At 37.7% G+C, this 16,451-nt stretch overlaps 1 protein-coding gene across 3 annotated transcripts in view; it reads right to left on the reverse strand.

Moving 5' to 3' along the window:
- Window positions 1–16,451, reverse strand: part of LOC110466938 (unconventional myosin-Id-like) — a 194,660-nt gene that overhangs the window by 75,098 nt on the left and 103,111 nt on the right. For all 3 annotated transcript variants that reach the window (XM_021523762.1, XM_021523752.1, XM_021523771.1), the window contains one exon: window positions 15,586–15,731. In XM_021523762.1, coding sequence (XP_021379437.1) covers window positions 15,586–15,731 — 146 coding nt within the window. The remainder of the gene's footprint in view (window positions 1–15,585; window positions 15,732–16,451) is intronic.

Raw genomic sequence — 16,451 nt, forward strand, 5'->3', positions numbered from 1 at the left:
GGGGGGGGAATGAATAAATAGTCCACTTTGGATGAAGGCATGAGTGGAAGCTTGTTGCAGAATGTTGAGCAAATGGTGTCTCTGAGTGGCATCTATATGACACACAACGCATGTTTTGTGAGACCCAGATGTTTCAGGTATGTTTAAATTGATGGACTTTGGGCTTCATCATCGTCGTCTAGCTGAGGTGTCTCATTCTGTTCTTCTGGAAGACATCTGTACACTCGTGCTGTACATGTCCCGCATATCATGTCACTGCTTGTCACATCTCTACCAACATATCTTTCAATGTATCTTTTGAAGGCCACGCCAGGCCGGATGCGTCTTCTGGAGTTTGGCATGCAACGTTTAAAACACAAGCAGCATGCGACGTCTTTCGGCATCTGCAAACAAATGAATGATTTATTTTCATTAGGAAAAGTCTGTGCACATGAAATGTTTGCTATATATAGTTGGAACTTGTTACCTCAAAATGTGGTTGTGGACATTTATCATTTTTGTAACAAGAGTACCGCAGGGAGGAACAAAATACGCCCGTCGAATGCCATATAGTGTTATATACTTTCTTACATTGAAATAAGATCTGCATCATTCAAAGAGTGGTTAGTTAGCTGATATGCTATAAAAAATGTAGGAGAAAATCTTCGGACAAAAAATCAAATACTGAAATGAACAAAAGGCAATAACTTTTGCAAAAATCGTCGAATCAAAATTCTTTTAAGGGAGACACAACTTTATATATCATGATTATAAAGTATACCAAGTTTCAAAGAGATCCGTTGAAAAATGTAGGAGGACATTGCCGGACAAAAAACAAATACTGAAATGAACAAAGGGTAATTACTTTTGGAAAAATTGTTGAATCAAAATTCTTTTATGGGAAACACAACTTCATATCATGATTATAATGTATACCAAGTTTCAAAGAGATCGGTTGAAAAATGACGGACGGACGGACAGACAACCCCATACCATTAATACTACCGTCAATTTTGACAGGCGTATAAAAATGACCATGAACATTGCAAACAAAAGCAATGCTTATATTTTATCAGAGTTTTATGTGACCTTTTGTTTTGGCATTAGAATTTGGGAAAAAAACAATATCCTGCGTGATTGCGAAAAGATACCCCATAACTACCGGTATTTTATGACATTAACACAACAAACATGTCATCAAAACTACGAGGTAATGACAGACAGGAGAGATAAACGGGAAACCAAATTAACACAACAAACATGTCATCAAAACTACGAGTTAAGTAACAGACAGGAGAGATAAACGGGAAACCAAATTAACACAACAAACATGTCAACAAAACTACGAGGTAAGTAACAGACAGGGGAGATAAACGCGATACCAAATTAACACAACAAACATGACATCAAAACTACGAGGTAAGTAACAGACAGGAGAGATAAACGCGATACCAAATTAACACAACAAACATGACATCAAAACTACGAGGTAAGTAACAGACAGGAGAGATAAACGCGATACCAAATTAACACGACGAACATGTCATCAAAACTACGAGGTAAGTAACAGACAGGAGAGATAAACGCGATACCAAATTAACACAACAAACATGACATCAAAACTACGAGGTAAGTAACAGACAGGAGAGATAAACGCGATACCAAATTAACACAACAAACATGTCATCAAAACTACGAGGTAAGCAACAGACAGGAGAGATAAACGCGATACCAAATTAACACGACGAACATGTCATCAAAACTACGAGGTAAGTAACAGACAGAAGAGATAAACGGGAAACCAAATTAACACAACAACCATGTCATCAAAACTACGAGGTAAGTAACAGACAGGAGAGATAAACGCGATACCAAATTAACACAACAAACATGACACCAAAACTACGAGGTAAGTAACAGACAGGGGAGATAAACGCGATACCAAATTAACACAACAAACATGACACCAAAACTACGAGGTAAGTAACAGACAGGGGAGATAAACGGGAAACCAAATTAACACAACAAACATGTCATCAAAACTACGAGGTAATGACAGACAGGAGAGGTAAACGGGAAACCAAATTAACACAACAAACATGTCAACAAAACTACGAGGTAAGTAACAGACAGGGGAGATAAACGCGATACCAAATTAACACAACAAACATGTCATCAAAACTACGAGGTAATGACAGACAGGAGAGGTAAACGGGAAACCAAATTAACACAACAAACATGTCATCAAAACTACGAGGTAATGACAGACAGGAGAGGTAAACGGGAAACCAAATTAACACAACAAACATGTCATCAAAACTACGAGGTAATGACAGACAGGAGAGGTAAACGGGAAACCAAATTAACACAACAAACATGTCATCAAAACTACGAGGTAATGACAGACAGGAGAGGTAAACGGGAAACCAAATTAACACAACAAACATGTCATCAAAACTACGAGGTAATGACAGACAGGAGAGATAAACGGGAAACCAAATTAACACCACAAACATGTCATCAAAACTACGAGTTAAGTAACAGACAGGAGAGATAAACGGGAAACTAAATTAACACAACAAACATGTCATCAAAACTACGAGGTAATGACAGACAGGAGAGGTAAACGGGAAACCAAATTAACACAACAAACATGTCAACAAAACTACGAGGTAAGTAACAGACAGGGGAGATAAACGCGATACCAAATTAACACAACAAACATATCATCAAAACTACGAGGTAAGTAACAGACAGGAGAGATAAACGGGATACCAAATTAACACAACCAACATATCATCAAAACTACGAGGTATTCTACTTTTCGATAGCTTTGCGATAGTATAGGTTGTTGGAGTATTCACCAGGTATCTGAGTTTCAAAAGTAAACCCATTCGGCCATTGCATAAATACATGTGTGAGAATAATTTCATTACTTGAAGTTAAATGATCCTGTATTTTGTGATCAGATTTATATTAAAATCAATAAAAAAAATGCCCAATTGTGTAATATTTCCTATTTCTATTTCTATTATAACTCATTTGAAATTGTGATTCAAATAGAAAGCAAAATTCAGGGTTATTATCCAGTTACAATTTTACTAAGAAAATACTCAAGAAAAACTAAAACTAAAAACGTGCCAAGAGGTATTTGAACCCGGAACGATCGATTAAAAAACAAACACCTTCTCGATTGAGCTATCACGCAATCTACTTACGAACTGGTGACATTTATATACACAATCAATCGAGTTCGTCTCCCTTGACCTACAGATGAGATGCTAAAAATACGATTTTTTTTCATCATCTAGATTCATTCTTTCCGTCAAATATTTTCAAAAATATATTTGATATTTATTAGGAAGCACCAGTTATACACTTTTACATAATCAAAGCCAACTACAGCTTATATTCATTGTTTTATCATCACCCTAACAGACGGACCAAAGCTCAGTCACAGCGAGCATGCATGCAAGTTTATTTTGCCATCACAGTTTATTTCAAGGAGAGTAAAGAAGATATATTTCATATTTCAACTGGACACATCATAATGCATTTATAATGCTAAAACATTTTGAGACATACTTAATAGTAAACAAATATGTTACTTCTGCTGCAGCATACATCAGCTGATAGGTGGCTCACTCTCAGGTAGTAATGGGCCATTTTTATATAAACTAACATGGCCAACTTTAAAATACTGTATTTTAAAAAGTGGAGGGTAAAGCACTCCACACAATATGTCATAGTGACCATTATAATGTTGTTTAATAACAAACATAATTTTATAATTATCTAAAAATGTATGATTCTGGAAAATTGATTTTGATTTCAATAATTGGGTAGAATTTTAATGACTTCCGGTTACAAATCTGATATACATAATGTACAAATTTCTATTGTTTTGTACTTTGTCTTTGCATGGTCTCTAGAACAGTATGTTTACACACAGATGAAGTCTAACATTAAAATCATGAAAAAATGTGATTAAAAAACAAAGTTTGAAGTATGAATAATACACATGTTGTGTGGTTATTACGGGCGTTACAAATGTCCGTCCACTTCAAAGGTTGTCAGTTGTTATTAATTTTGCATATTCATTATACCAATATATCAAAAGGAATGTGTTCATTGTGTAAAGAAATGTGTACTGATTTAGAAATAAAGTAAAGGAACATTGTGAGGATATGCATTACTTCACGTTACGATCATTTTACAAAAAGATTTTTTTTCCCGTCCCCATATAACGTCCATCTGACGATCACAATTTTTATTTATTTTTTGCAATAATAATACATCGACAGTCAACTCTTGCATAGCGAGAATCTCTGTTTAAGCACGTATCGGTGACGTCACCCACTTGTGTGCAGTCTTGTCAAACAAGATGGACGAAGAAGATGAAGCCATGTCGACTGTCCAGGTAAGTTATGAAATGTTGCGGGCGTAATGTTGTAACGGGCATAATGTATGCACATGAAATGTTAGTAATGGCAGCTTATAATCTATTGTTTGTAGTAAGAATATTATCGGAACGATTTTCTGTGATTATAACGTCTTAATTCATAGAACTTCATCGACTGACAGGATCGCATGTGTTCAATGAACTAGCAAAAGTAATTATTTTTGGACGGATACTCGATGAAGGGACGTTATAAGAGGACGGAAATTGCATTACGGACGTTGTCTTGGACAATTAATTATACCGTTTGCCTAGATTATTAAAGTTTCAAAAACAACTCGAGTTGATCGACATTTTAGTTGTACGATAATAAACACCTAAAATATTGTGATGTTTATTAAATGCCCTTTAGTCAGTTCAAAGCCGAGTAAGAATTGGTATTTTGAAATTGGTTACTTTGGACAGAATTCCATATGACGGACATTATGTGGACACTGACTGTAACCGAGCTGTTTTTCTGCAGGTTTAGGCAAGCACATGCCGATTTTTAACTGAAATTATATTATTTATAAAGTAGAAGAAATTAATTTTGTATTGTTTGATTGTAGGAATAGAATAAATGAGATAAATTCAGGTTTTTATTTATTTTTCAAATGGACATTACATTGGAAGGAAATAATTAACAAGAGATCCCAGAGGGATCTTGGCGCCAACCTTTGTACCATCTTCATTAGTTCTTTGTCAGTTCGATCTTTTCTCTTCTTTACTCTAATCTGTTAACAGTAATTGCACCTTGAGGTAACTTTTGATCTAAACTTAATACTGATGTGTATGAAAGCCAACCTTCAAAGTGAGTTTGTCATTTCACATATTTACTAGTACAGTACTTAATGTGAAAGAAATAGAATCGATCATTGCAATATGAGAAAGATCTGTTTAGTTCTTCTTTTAATCCATTTTGTTTTTATGATCAGTCTCAAAATATAACATACACAACGAGGGATCAAGGGGAACCTACATTTAAAATTTGAGAAAGATCCCTCCCGTACTTCCCGAGAAATAGCGATAACAAACTTTCACTATCAAAATCCAAGATGGCTGCCTGTCGGCCATGTTGTTTATCCGATCAGTCTCTAAAATTGCCCTGCACAGCTAGGACCAAGGGGAACCTACATATAAAATTTAAGAAAGATCCCTCTAGTTCTTCCGGAGAAATAGCGGTAACAAACCTACAATATCAAAACCAAAGATGGCTGCCTGTCGGCCATGTTGTTTATCCGATCAGTCTCAAAAAAATGCCCTGCACAGCTAAGGACCAAGGGGAACCTACATATAAAATTTGAGAAAGATCCCTCTAGTACTTCTTGAGAAATAGCGATAACAAACTTTCACTATCAAAATCCAAGATGGCTGCCTGTCGGCCATGTTGTTTATCCGATCAGTCTCAAAAGTTGCCCTGCACAGCTAAGGACCAAGGGGAACCTACATATAAAATTTGAGAAAGATCCCTCTGATACTTCTTGAGAAATAGCGATAACAAACTTTCACTATCAAAATCCAAGATGGCTGCCTGTCGGCCATGTTGTTTATCCGATCAGTCTCAAAAGTTGCCCTGCACAGCTAAGGACCAAGGGGAACCTACATATAAAATTTGAGAAAGATCCCTCTGGTACTTCTTGAGAAATAGCGATAACAAACTTTCACTATCAAAATCCAAGATGGCTGCCTGTCGGCCATGTTGTTTATCCGATCAGTCTCAAAAGTTGCCCTGCACAGCTAAGGACCAAGGGGAACCTACATATAAAATTTGAGAAAGATCCCTCTGGTACTTCTTGAGAAATAGCGATAACAAACTTTCACTATCAAAATCCAAGATGGCTGCCTGTCGGCCATGTTGTTTATCCGATCAGTCTCAAAAGTTGCCCTGCACAGCTAAGGACCAAGGGGAACCTACATATAAAATTTGAGAAAGATCCCTCTGGTACTTCTTGAGAAATAGCGATAACAAACTTTCACTATCAAAATCCAAGATGGCTGCCTGTCGGCCATGTTGTTTATCCGATCAGTCTCAAAAGTTGCCCTGCACAGCTAAGGACCAAGGGGAACCTACATATAAAATTTGAGAAAGATCCCTCTGGTACTTCTTGAGAAATAGCGATAACAAACTTTCACTATCAAAATCCAAGATGGCTGCCTGTCGGCCATGTTGTTTATCCGATCAGTCTCAAAAGTTGCCCTGCACAGCTAAGGACCAAGGGGAACCTACATATAAAATTTGAGAAAGATCCCTCTGGTACTTCTTGAGAAATAGCGATAACAAACTTTCACTATCAAAATCCAAGATGGCTGCCTGTCGGCCATGTTGTTTATCCGATCAGTCTCAAAAGTTGCCCTGCACAGCTAAGGACCAAGGGGAACCTACATATAAAATTTGAGAAAGATCCCTCTGGTACTTCTTGAGAAATAGCGATAACAAACTTTCACTATCAAAATCCAAGATGGCTGCCTGTCGGCCATGTTGTTTATCCGATCAGTCTCAAAAGTTGCCCTGCACAGCTAAGGACCAAGGGGAACCTACATATAAAATTTGAGAAAGATCCCTCTGGTACTTCTTGAGAAATAGCGATAACAAACTTTCACTATCAAAATCCAAGATGGCTGCCTGTCGGCCATGTTGTTTATCCGATCAGTCTCAAAAGTTGCCCTGCACAGCTAAGGACCAAGGGGAACCTACATATAAAATTTGAGAAAGATCCCTCTGGTACTTCTTGAGAAATACCGATAACAAGAATTGTTTACGGACGGACGACGGACGACGGACAACGGACGGACCACGGACACAGGGTGATTTGAATAGCCCACCATCAGATGATGGTGGGCTAAAAACTAATTTCATTATTATAATTCCATCCAAATATCTGAATTTAAGTGAATTGTAATGAGATATTTATGGAATGTTTTGAAAGAAGAAGCAACTTTCATGTCGTGTGATTTTAACGCACATTTTCTCCATTTACTTTGATTTGTGAACTTTATATATCAGGTTGACGAGTGGCCACGGGTAATTTTTTTCAACAAATCTACGTCTGGCACAAGACTACTGTGGCAGGTCAGCGAAGTCTGGCACACCGTTTTGCCTAGAACTAATATTAATACCCGGCCTCCTCTGCCCCAACGCAATATATAAAAAAAAATCTCTTGCTGTCAGAAAGCTACGTTATGGCAGCTACATTTTGCCCACAGATGTTGAGAAAATCCTTGAGGCTCCTAACATGATCATGAGAGGATCACGATTCTATTATAAGTTTGGTAAGCATCACTATAAATTCCATAATAAATGTAGCAGTATATTAACCATAGCATGGCAATTATACTACCAAAGTCAGTTGGCTTAGATCATAGGACTATGAACTGCCAATGTTCTGAAAAATAACTGTACACAACCACAATAGAGGATAATTAATGATAAATACAAGAGGCCCAGAGGGCCTGTATTGCTCATCTGGATACCTAAGCAATCATGGCAAACTATTCTCCAAATGAGATCAAGGGAATATGCCAGACCCCAAGGCCAATCCTTGTAGCATAGCTATATTAGACTTTTCATGCCCAGCAATTTTATGTATGGTTATGGGGTGGGGATCTCAAATGTTTCCAAGCTTTGACTCAGAAACTAGGTCCCTAGAGTTGTTTCCAGACCCCAGGATCGATTCTAATATCTTGACTGCATTTGTCTCTTTTTGCCAAGCATTTGTATATATGGTTTTGGGGTGGGGATCTCAACCGTTTCAAAGTTATGACCCAGGGGCCAAGTCTGCAAGGGTGGGGCAGACCCTGGGATCAATTCTAATATCATGACTGCATTCGTCTCTTTATGCCCAACAATTGTATATATAGTTTTGGGGTGGGGATATTAACCATTTCAAAGTTATGACCCAGGGGTTAAGTCTCCAAGGGTGGGGCAGTCCCCAAGGCCAACCTGGAAGCATATGTGCAATCATCTCTTTATACTCAGCAATTGTATATATACGGTTATAGGGTGGGGCTCTCAACTGTTTCCAAGCTGTGACTAAGAAACTAGGTCCCTAGGGGTTCGGTCAGACCCCAGGGTCTATTCTGATATCATGATTGCATTCGTCTCTTTATGCCCAGCATTTGTATATATAGTTTTGGGGTGGGGATCTCAACCGTTTTAAAGTTATGGCCCAGGGACTATGTCTCCCAGGGTGGGGCCAGACCCTAGGGACATCCTGGAAGCAAATGTGCATTCTTTTCTTTATACGCAGCAATGGTATATATGGTTATATGGTGGGGATCTCAACCATTTCCAAGTAATACATTTTATTGGCCCCACCCCTTAGCCCGGGGGTCAGCCCCACCATTTGTACAATTTTGAATCCATGCCTCCCATGAATACCTCTGACCAAATATGATCAATATCCATGGCATAGTTCTGCAGAAGAAGTCGTTTATAGCAATATAACCAAATTGCCCCCTTTTGGCCCCGCCCCTCAGCCCCCTGAAGGGTCAGCCCCAACATTTGTACAATTTTTAATAACCACCACCTAGGGATGCTTCCAGTCAAATATGGTTGATATCCACTTCTTAGTTCCAGAGAAGAAGTCGCTTAAAGCAATATAACCAAATTGCCCCCTTTTGGCCCCGCCCCTCAGCCCCCTGGGGGGTCAGCCCCACCATTAGTACAATTTTGAATCCCCACCACCTAGGGATGCTTCCAGTCAAATTAAGTTTAATTCCAACAGGTGATTAAGAAGGGGAAGTCGTTTAAAGAAATTGTTGACGTTTGGACGGCCGGACGCCGGACGCCATGGTATGGCATAAGCTCACCTTGGTCCTTCGGACCAGGTGAGCTAATAAGTATTGAAAGTGCTTTATCAAATTTATTTGCCTTCTGTCAAGTCGGAATTCATAGTGGCTATGAATGCCAACAGAAAGTAGTTTTATGCTTCAATGAATTAATTTTCAGTGATCAATTTTGTTCTCTTTTCATCAATGTACATCAAGTGCGTTCAGTGTATTGTGTTTGGGCCCTGTCACAGTAATGTGTGTAATAGTTTGGGCCCTGTCACAGCAGTGTGTGTAATAGTTTGGGCCCTGTCACAGTAGTGTGTGTAATAGTTTGAGCCCTGTCCCAGTAATGTGTGTAATAGTTTGAGCTCTGTCACAGCAATGTGTGTAATAGTTTGAGCCCTGCCACAGTAATGTGTGTAATAGTTTGAACCCTGTCACAGTAATGTGTGTAATAGTTTGTGCCCTGTCACAGTAATGTGTGTAATAGTTAGAGCCCGGTCACAGTAATGTGTGTAATAGTTAGAGCCCGGTCACAGTAATGTGTGTAATAGTTAGAGCCCGGTCACAGTAATGTGTGTAATAGTTAGGGCCCTGTCACAGTAATGTGTGTAATTGTTTGAGCCCTGTCACAGTAATGTGTGTAATAGTTTGAGCCCTAGCTGTCACAGTAATGTGTGTAATAGTTTGAGCCCTGTCACAGTAATGTGTGTAATAGTTTGAGCTCTGTCACAGTAATGTGTGTAATAGTTATGTTGTATTTTTCAGATCTGCACTGAAGATTTGATGGCTCCTACCATACCTGTCAATGAATTACAAAAGTGAATGAATCATGAATTTTATAATGAACAATACATTTTGTTTTAAAGGTATTAAACCATGATAATTTCAATTAAAAGGCTTAAACGCTGTTTAAATTGACTATACTTATTGTTTTTGTTACATTTTGGCATTGCACATTAAAAGAAAATGATGCAAACAAGAGGCCCAATGGGCCTGCATCGCTCACCTGGTATAAATATCACACTTGTAACCTTAAAAGTGATCTAAAATAAAGCTACAGGCAAAATAAAATATCAGTATTTATGATTAAAATTCATTCAAAAGAACCTGTTATTTTTTTTTAAAACATTTCACCCCTGTGATTGAAAATCGAACACAGTCATTATGTTGAACAAATTTAATAGCCTTTCATCTCAGGATGCAACTTGCAAAGTATCAACATCCTGGGACCCATGGTTATTCAGAAGAGGTCGTTTAAAGATTTTAAACAAATTTGACCCCTGTGACCTTGAATATAAGTCAAAGTCATTCACTTTAACAAACATAGTAGTCCTTGATCCCAGCATGCTACTGACTAAATATCAACATCCTAAGCCTTTTGGTTATTCAGAACAAGTTGTTTAAATATTTTGAACATATTTGCTCCTTGTGACCTTGAATATGATTCAAGGTCATACATTTAAACAAACTTGGTAGCCCTTGATCCTAGTATGCTACTGACTAAATATCATCACCCTGGGCATTTTGGTTATTCAGAAGAAGTTGTTTAAAGTTTTTAACATATTTGACCCCTGTGACCTTGAATATGGGTGAAGGTCATTCATTTGAACAAACTTTGTAGCCCTTCATCTCAGCATGCTACTGGCCAAATATCATCACCCTGGGCATTTTGGTTATTCAGAAGAAGTTGTTTAAAGGTTTTTTAAGACAATTGACCCCTGTGACCTTGAATATAATTGAAGGTCATTCATTTGAACAAGCTTGGTAGCCCTTCATCCAAGCATGCTACTGGCCAAATATCATCTCCCTGGGCAGTTTGGTTATTGAGAAGAAGATGTTTAAAGTTTTTAACATATTTGACTCCTGTGACCTTGAATATGGGTGAAGGTCATTCATTTGAACAAACTTTGTAGCCCTTCATCCCAGTTTGCTGCTGGCCAAATATCATCACCCTAGGCCTTTTGGTTATTAAGAAGAAGTCGTTTAAAGTAAAATATTGACGACGGACGGACGACGGACGGACGGACGACGGACGCCGCACCATCGCATAAGCTCACTTGGCACTTCGTGCCAGGTGAGCTAAAAATGAAGTTTTCATTGTGCGCTATCACCCCTACAATAAGCTAAGTGGAGGATGACCTCCCTGCTTTCAGAGGTTGACAGGCATGTCCCCATGAATGTTTGCCCAGCCCATGTCAAGCTACTTGTTGACCAATGACTCCACTGCCGGCCCATGAAATAGTGCAACCATTGAAAGTATAGTTGCCGAAGAAGCACAGTCATCAGTCACCCCAGAGTGGCGTTGGACTGGTGTAACTGGGTATTCCTCAGCTCACCTCTCAGTACTTACAGTCCACTGCACCATTGCAGCCACACAAATGATCACAATGGACAGGTGGACTTATACACTGGTTGTTGTTGGAGCAAGTTTTACCGTAAATGTTGGAACTTTTGGAACCTTTTTATTTGGCTTATTTTTTAATAAAATATTTTTGCAATGGAGACAAAAACTATCTTCTAATGTATGGACCATTACTAGACTATAGACATAGAACACATTTTGGCAAAAATTGTGTCAATCAGAATAATATAGTTTTTGGTTGTTCATGTTACACCTTTGGGTCCATGACTATGATCCAGCTCATATACATGTATAATGAAATAAAGTTAGATTTCCTGTATCTTTTTGAATTTTCTTTACAGAAACATGAAACATCCTTAGGTAATGTACTTAGAACTGTGCATACATGTGTACCGATAACAAAAATGTCCACTTGTAATGTCCATCATACAATTCCGTCTTGCATAACGTCCATCGCAATAACTGTTCATTTTAGTATAAAACTCTATCCAGGCGTTAAACATTTTTTTTCATGTTGTGTATGTGAAAGTCTATATCCTGCAACAAAATTATTAAAAAGTAATATGAAACAGGAATTCCATGGTAGTGGATGTGTCGCCTGTGCAGGAGGCTGGGAGATTGTGCTTAGCACTACATGAAGTTTGAGTTTGATCGACCCAAGGAAACTCAAGTTATTGCACGAAAAAAGATTTCCTATTTATAGTAACAGTGACCTTGACCTTTGACCTTCGGACCTGAAAAGCAATCCCAAGCAAGCACTTTTGGAAATGAAGCACTGCATGAAGTTTCATCGGCCCAAGGAAACTCAAGTTATCGCACGAAAACCTCTGTGCGGACGCTGCCGACATAGCAATATCTATATATGTGTCACCAGCTTTTTGCAGGCGACACAAAAAGGGAGAAACAAACAATAAAAAAAATAAAAAATCTGCTTGTATAGTGGGTTTGTATATAAAACAATACTAGAACACTGATCATGACAGGTCAGTATGGGCCCCGTCTTGTGGCAATTATATCCCCCATAATCATCAAGAAGCAATCTGCCCATATAGCTGAGCTTGACGTTTGACATTTGGACTTCAAAAAGAATCGCAAGGAAGCAAAATATACATTTTACATGTACTATGATGTGATGTGTTTCCTTCCACCTCCATATTTGCTGGGATAACAGAAATGTACTTACCGGTGCAATACTCATTTGTAAGCTTTGATTTGTTTTATTTCACCTTATATACCTTCTCCATCAAGAGCCAGTCCGACCAACTTTGCTTCTTAATATCATAACAAAATGTTCATCAGTGAAAAACGCAAAACTTGACCTTGACCCTTTGGACCCAGTAACCTGGAACTAAGGTCAGTTGACTGTGTTAAGTTCTGAACAACATGGCTTCATAATGTCAAAACAAAATGTTCATCAGGGAAAAGGTACAAAATCTTAACCTTGACCTTTGACCAAGTGACCTTGACCTTTGGTCAATTGACTCCTTGTTTAATTCTGAGCAACATTGCTTCAAAGTGTCATAGCGAAATGTTCACCAGTGAAAAGATACAAAATTTAACATTGACCTTTGACCCAATGACCTTGACCTTTGGTCAGTTGACTTGTTGTTTAATTCTGATCAACTTTGCTTCATCATGTCATAACAAAATGGTCATCAGTGAAAAGCTACTAAATTTGACCTTGACCTTTGAATCTCATGACCTTGACCTTTTTACCTCAGTGTGTCTCTTTGTTTAATTTCGAACAACTTTGCTTCATAATGTCAGTGAAATGTTCACTAGTGAAAAGCTACAAAATTTGACCTTGACCCCTGACCCGATGACCTTTACCTTTGATTAGTTGACTCCTTGTTTAATTCTGATCAACTTTGCTTCATAATGTCATAACACAAAGTTTCATCAGTGAAAAGATGTAAAATTTTACCTCGACCTTTGAACCTAATGACCTTGACCTTTGACCTTGACATTTTACCTCAATGTGTATTTTTATAAACTGAACATCTTGACCAAGTTTCATGTACATCGGTCAATAAATACCAAAGTTATCAGCCAGGAACAAAATTTGTGGACGGACAGACAGACAGACAGACAGAGTACTTACTATAGGGCATCCGTATCTCCAATATGGGGCCCTAATTAACAAGGGAATCAAACCCACTTGCTTTTAAGCATTATTAAAGCAAACTGAATATGTTTTCTTTTAATTTTGCTGCCAAATATAATATATTTGTTTGAATTTGTAATTTTTGGAAGGAGAATACTAAATATTTTCCGTCTCTGTCGTGTCCATCATGTTGATATGTAACATTGCTATGACAACATTTTACATATTTTTATCTTCGTATTAACATATTTTTAACTTCAGGTGTTCAGCTATTAAATAAAACCACTTTCACCTCTAAATTTTAAACTTCTTTTTTTTTGTGGTAGCATAACCGGAAAGTCGCCCATTACCTGAGAGTGACCCATGTGTCAACATGAAACGTAAACAAAGTCCGGTTGTGACGATCTGATGATGCAATCAAACCTGACGAAATATTATCAATTCAATGTTTTTATCAAATCAATGGGAGCATTTTCATGACAATGTATGACAATATATGGCTTCTTACCTTTTCAGTTATTGGTAAATGAATGCAGTGTTGTTTCTATCTACATTTCTGCAGCCCTTCTTAAAATCTGGAAAAATCTGTGGTATTCCGTTTTCTAGTCCACGTTTTTATATATGCAAGTTCCGTAAAAATGCCGAAAAAATAGACACAAAAGTTCAATTTTTAATTCCAGTGCAGTCATGAACAAACTTTTCCTTTTCACACAGGAAATATTTTCTAGTTTTCAACATACAACATTATTATTAAACTTGTTCAAGAGTGCGCTCATAGTAAACAGGAACAAATTGTGTAGAAATATAACAGGAAAATGCCATTTTTCGTGATTTTAGCTTGTTTAATTATAGATTAATGGAAATAATTAATAAAAAAAATAATCTTTATGACTGGAATTAGTAACAAGAGGCCCAGAGGGCCTGTATCGCTCACCTGGATATCTAAGCAATCATGGCAAAATGTTCTCCAAGTGAGATCCAAGGGAATATGTCAGCCCAATCATTTGTACAATTTTGAATCCCTGCCTCCCACGATTGTTTCTGACCAAATATGATCAATACCCATGACACAGTTCTACAGAAGTCGTGTAAGCAATATAGCCAAATTGCCCCCTCTCATCAGCCCCCTGAGGGGTCAGCCCCACCATTTGTACAATTTTGAATCCCCATCACCTAGGGATGCTTCCAGTCAAATTAAGTTAAATTCCAATCAGTGGTTAAGAAGAAGAAGTCGTTCAAAGAAATTGTTGACGTACAGACAATGGACGCCACAATATGGCACAAGCTCACCTTGGTCCTTTGGACCAAGTGAGCTAACAATAGAACCCTTTTAATACATTTGCTGATTTGGTTTAATGATCCGGGATATTTTATTTACCTATAAACATAGGTACCCAAACCATATACAGTCCTTTGGTTTGAATACCATTTTTTATACAAAATCAAGGTTAGCCTAATATTTTGATTCTAGGCCTTCCTGTTCTCCCAAGAGTAGTCGTTCTGACGTTTTTGAAATATTTGCCCTGTGACCTTGAATAAAGGTCAAGCTCATTTTTTTCCACAGAGTTTCTTTGGCTTTATCCTTTTCATTCTTTTCCAGAAGTTGGTGACTAGTAGGTCATGACAATTTTTCTTCACACAATTTGCTTGCCTCCTTCCTAGAAAGTTACCAGCCTTATATCATAATACTAGGCTTTTTCATTTGACTTTGAATACAGGTTAAGGTCATTCACAAACTTGGTTGGCCTATAGTCCAGGCAGGTTCCATGGAAATAACATGACTCTTTCTTTAGAATAAGTTTTTCAAACTCTGGACACCACACTATTTCATCAATTTAACAAGCTGCCTTTTGTCATAAAGGATACCCTCTATATATGGGTTTTTGGCCATTTACCTAAGATTATTGTTAATTCCATACACTTGCTTACCTGTTGTAAAGTAACCGTTTGAAGTCCTGGAACAAGGTGTCCTTATTTTTGTCAATGAAGCCAATGACACTGTATTGCACTTGACCTGCGTAGTGTTTGACTCGAAAGTCACGACTATGTTCCAAAGTCTTGTCTGATGGAGCCAGCTACAAATATTTGCACAAAATGTGTACATACTATACAAAGTTTAACAATATCACAGAGATCAGCTAACTTGCTAATGTTATTTGGGTAAGAGCTGAATATAAACAAAAGCAGACAGATTTTGCCATCCACCATCAGAGGATTTTTTCTCAGATTTACATACGATCTTTTACCTTCTTTGCTCTTCTTTTTCCCTATAAGTACTATTATTCACTGCCATGCTAAACAGATTTTGTACATCAACATACAGAGTAATTGTTCATGCCATGCTATTTGCCACTTTGGCAAATGTTATTGCATCAGAATTGTATAACTATATGCAAAATGCTAAATTTTTAATTCTTACATAATTAGAAGCCCTGCCAAAGAGGAAAGAATTCTCATTGGGGCAAGGGGTATGTTCAACACGGGACCAATGGAAATAATTAGTTTGAGAAAGATCCCTCAAGTACTTTCTGCAAAACAGATATAACAAAACTTTACTGTCAATATTCAATATGGCCACCTGTTAGCCAACATGCACAACTGGAGACCAAGGGGACAAACCTATGAAACTGTTGGTAGATATGTTATACGTTTTTGTTGAAAGCAAAACTGTAATGGCATTATTACTGCATAAATAATCATTATGTGAATATGTGGCATTATGTATCAGCATTCTTGCATGCCAACATCCATAAGCGATTTGCTGAAAAAACCTTGGGATGCTTCCTGTCAATTTG

Source organism: Mizuhopecten yessoensis, unplaced genomic scaffold (assembly GCF_002113885.1).
Source record: "Mizuhopecten yessoensis strain PY_sf001 unplaced genomic scaffold, ASM211388v2 scaffold1713, whole genome shotgun sequence".
Classification (NCBI taxonomy): Eukaryota; Metazoa; Mollusca; class Bivalvia; order Pectinida; family Pectinidae; genus Mizuhopecten; species Mizuhopecten yessoensis.